The sequence below is a fragment of the Plasmodium gallinaceum genome (assembly GCF_900005855.1).
Source record: "Plasmodium gallinaceum strain 8A genome assembly, contig: PGAL8A_v1_63, whole genome shotgun sequence".
Lineage (NCBI taxonomy): Eukaryota > Apicomplexa > Aconoidasida > Haemosporida > Plasmodiidae > Plasmodium > Plasmodium gallinaceum.
Genome location: NW_021628222.1, coordinates 8,406 through 10,962, shown reverse-complemented (window position 1 = coordinate 10,962; position 2,557 = coordinate 8,406). Strand labels below are relative to the sequence as shown.

The 2,557-nt window shown below is 16.2% G+C and overlaps 1 protein-coding gene across 1 annotated transcript; it reads left to right on the top strand.

Annotated features, from left to right (window-relative positions):
* Positions 1-339: 339 nt before the first annotated feature.
* Positions 340-2,376, top strand: PGAL8A_00110100 (conserved Plasmodium protein, unknown function; the record flags this gene model as incomplete). Its single annotated transcript, XM_028673777.1, has 1 exon — positions 340-2,376. One exon carries the CDS (start codon positions 340-342, stop codon positions 2,374-2,376), a length of 2,037 nt encoding a protein of 678 aa, XP_028526218.1.
* Positions 2,377-2,557: the final 181 nt, after the last annotated feature.

The following is a 2,557-nucleotide window of genomic DNA, read 5'->3' as shown; positions in this document are numbered from 1 at the left end:
TTTTTCTAAACATTATTAAAAAATTTAAAAAAAAAAAAAAAAAAAAAAAAAATACACTATTTACACGACTGAAGATTAAAAAAAAAAAAAATACTCATCATCTTCCTTTTAATAAAAAACTTTAAGATGGGATAATATCAATCATATAATATATAAAAAAAAAAAAGTAAATAAAATAAATAAATAAATAAATTAAAAATAAATTTTTTTTTTATCTTTAATAAAAAATGGGTAATAATTAAAAATTATTAAGAAAAAAACTATGAGTGTTATTAACAAAAATATACATATATAATAAAATAAGTTATTAAAAGAATAAGAGATATAAAAAAAAAAAAAATGTTATTTGCATATTTCTTAGGTGTAATAGAAAAGAATATTATTCAAAATAGATTTACAAAATCAAAATGTTTTAAAAGATATATTTATACAAATAACAAAAAGACTGTTAGTCTTAACATGAATGAATTAAAAAAACAGTTGGTAAAAAAATTAGAAAAAACAAATAAAAAATATTTCAATTCTCTTAAAAAAAATTCTTACATAAACAAATACAACCTACAAGATGAAATATTTCGTAATTTTGAAAATGTAAATTTATTTAATTCTTTTTCTACACAAAAAAGGAAATCATTTTATAATCTTTTAATTAAAAATAAAACAAATAAAAATAAAAATGAGAATCTTCTAAATATTAATAAGATAAATAGCAAATTACCTTTGTTAGAAAATGAAAGTGATAAAATAAATGAAATGCTTAAAATTATAAACGCAAATGAAAGAAAATTAAATTTTTTTAGGAACTTTTTTTTAATAAATTATATGCTTATCATATTAGCAATATGTTCTCTATTTGTTTTATCGGAAGATATTATAAATAACTATATTATATCGAAAATTGAAAAAATATTAGAAGAAATAAAAAAATCAAAAGAGATAGAAAATAATATGAAAGAAATAACAAATAATTTATTAGTTAAAATATTACAAGAAGAAAGAAATAAAACATTAACTTCATCATTTTTGATTAATGTACTAAAAAATTCTAAAAAAGAAATTGGTGATATATTTATAGAAATTTTAGAAACAGAACATGTAAAAAAAAAATTAAAAAATATATTTAGTGATATATCTATTTATTTATGTAATAATAAGAATATACAAAAAAATTGTTATCATTTATTATCAGAAGCAATATGTTTACCTGCAGCCATAAATTCCTCAGAGAAGTGGCTAGTTAACTTATTTAATTCTAATTTTGTAAAAGAAAATCTTAGAGGTATTATATATAAGGAATTATTTAAAAATGATGAAATGATTAATAATTCTGTTTTATATCTTCAAAATATTCTTTATAATACAATGCAAAATGAAAAAACACAAGAACAAACGAAAACTTTTTTTTCGTCTTTAATATCTAACCAAGAATTTCAATATCAACTTTCGGAAAATGTTTGGAAAATTTTTAAACTAGCATTATCACCAAAATGGATGAATAATGAGGATTTTAAAATAGATATTAAAGAAACAAAAAAAAATGAAATAAAAGAAACACAATCAAACAAAAATAATTTAAAAAATATAAAGAATATCCAAAATTGTGAAAATAATATTATTACTACCGATAAGAAGAATAATGATAAAGATGAATTACATGAAGAGAAAAACAAAATTGATGTTGAAAGTATAAAAGAAAAAGAAGAAAAAAAAAATGATATTATAGAGAAAAAAATCAATAGTAACAATGACGATCCATTTAATTATTTAAATGATGAAAACCATTTAAAAAAAGAGATAAAAAAGGTGATAGAAATTTATGAAAATGAAAATGAAAATGAAAATGACAAAATGAAAAACGATGCAATTTATAACAGTAAGAACATGAATCATTCTGAAATGAATAAAGAAAACGAATTAATAAATAATAATTTAAAAGGAAAAAAAATAGAGGAACTAAATGAAATAATAAATGATGATATTTTAAAAGAATCTATAAAACATATGTTAGAAATATCCTATACATTAAATAATTTAAAATCTTTATTATTTACTTCTAATTTTAATAAAACAAAATGTTTAGATATACCAATTTATAAGATAAAAAACTTTAAAGAAATAAGTAAAAATGATACTCTTCCTTATTTAAATAGTATTTTAAAGAATAATAATATTAATAAATCTATTAAATGTTTAGAAATAGAAAATAATAAATTTTATGAAGAAAATCAATTATATGAGTATTCTATTGAAGAAAAAATAAAGTTAGCTATAGTTGATATGTTATTATTTTATTCGTATAAATATTATTTTTATTATTATTATATAATAAAATTAAAATCAATATTTCAAAATATTTTAAGTATAAAACATTTCTAATTATATATTAATTTTATATCTTATAAATATACATTTTAAAATTGCATATGCATATATATATATATATAATATTAAAGTTTAATTTTACTTATTTTTATCTATTTTACATATCTTATGATTTTGTTTTTTCATCTCTATATGTGTATTTATAAAATATATTTTTTTTTTTTTTTTTTTTTTT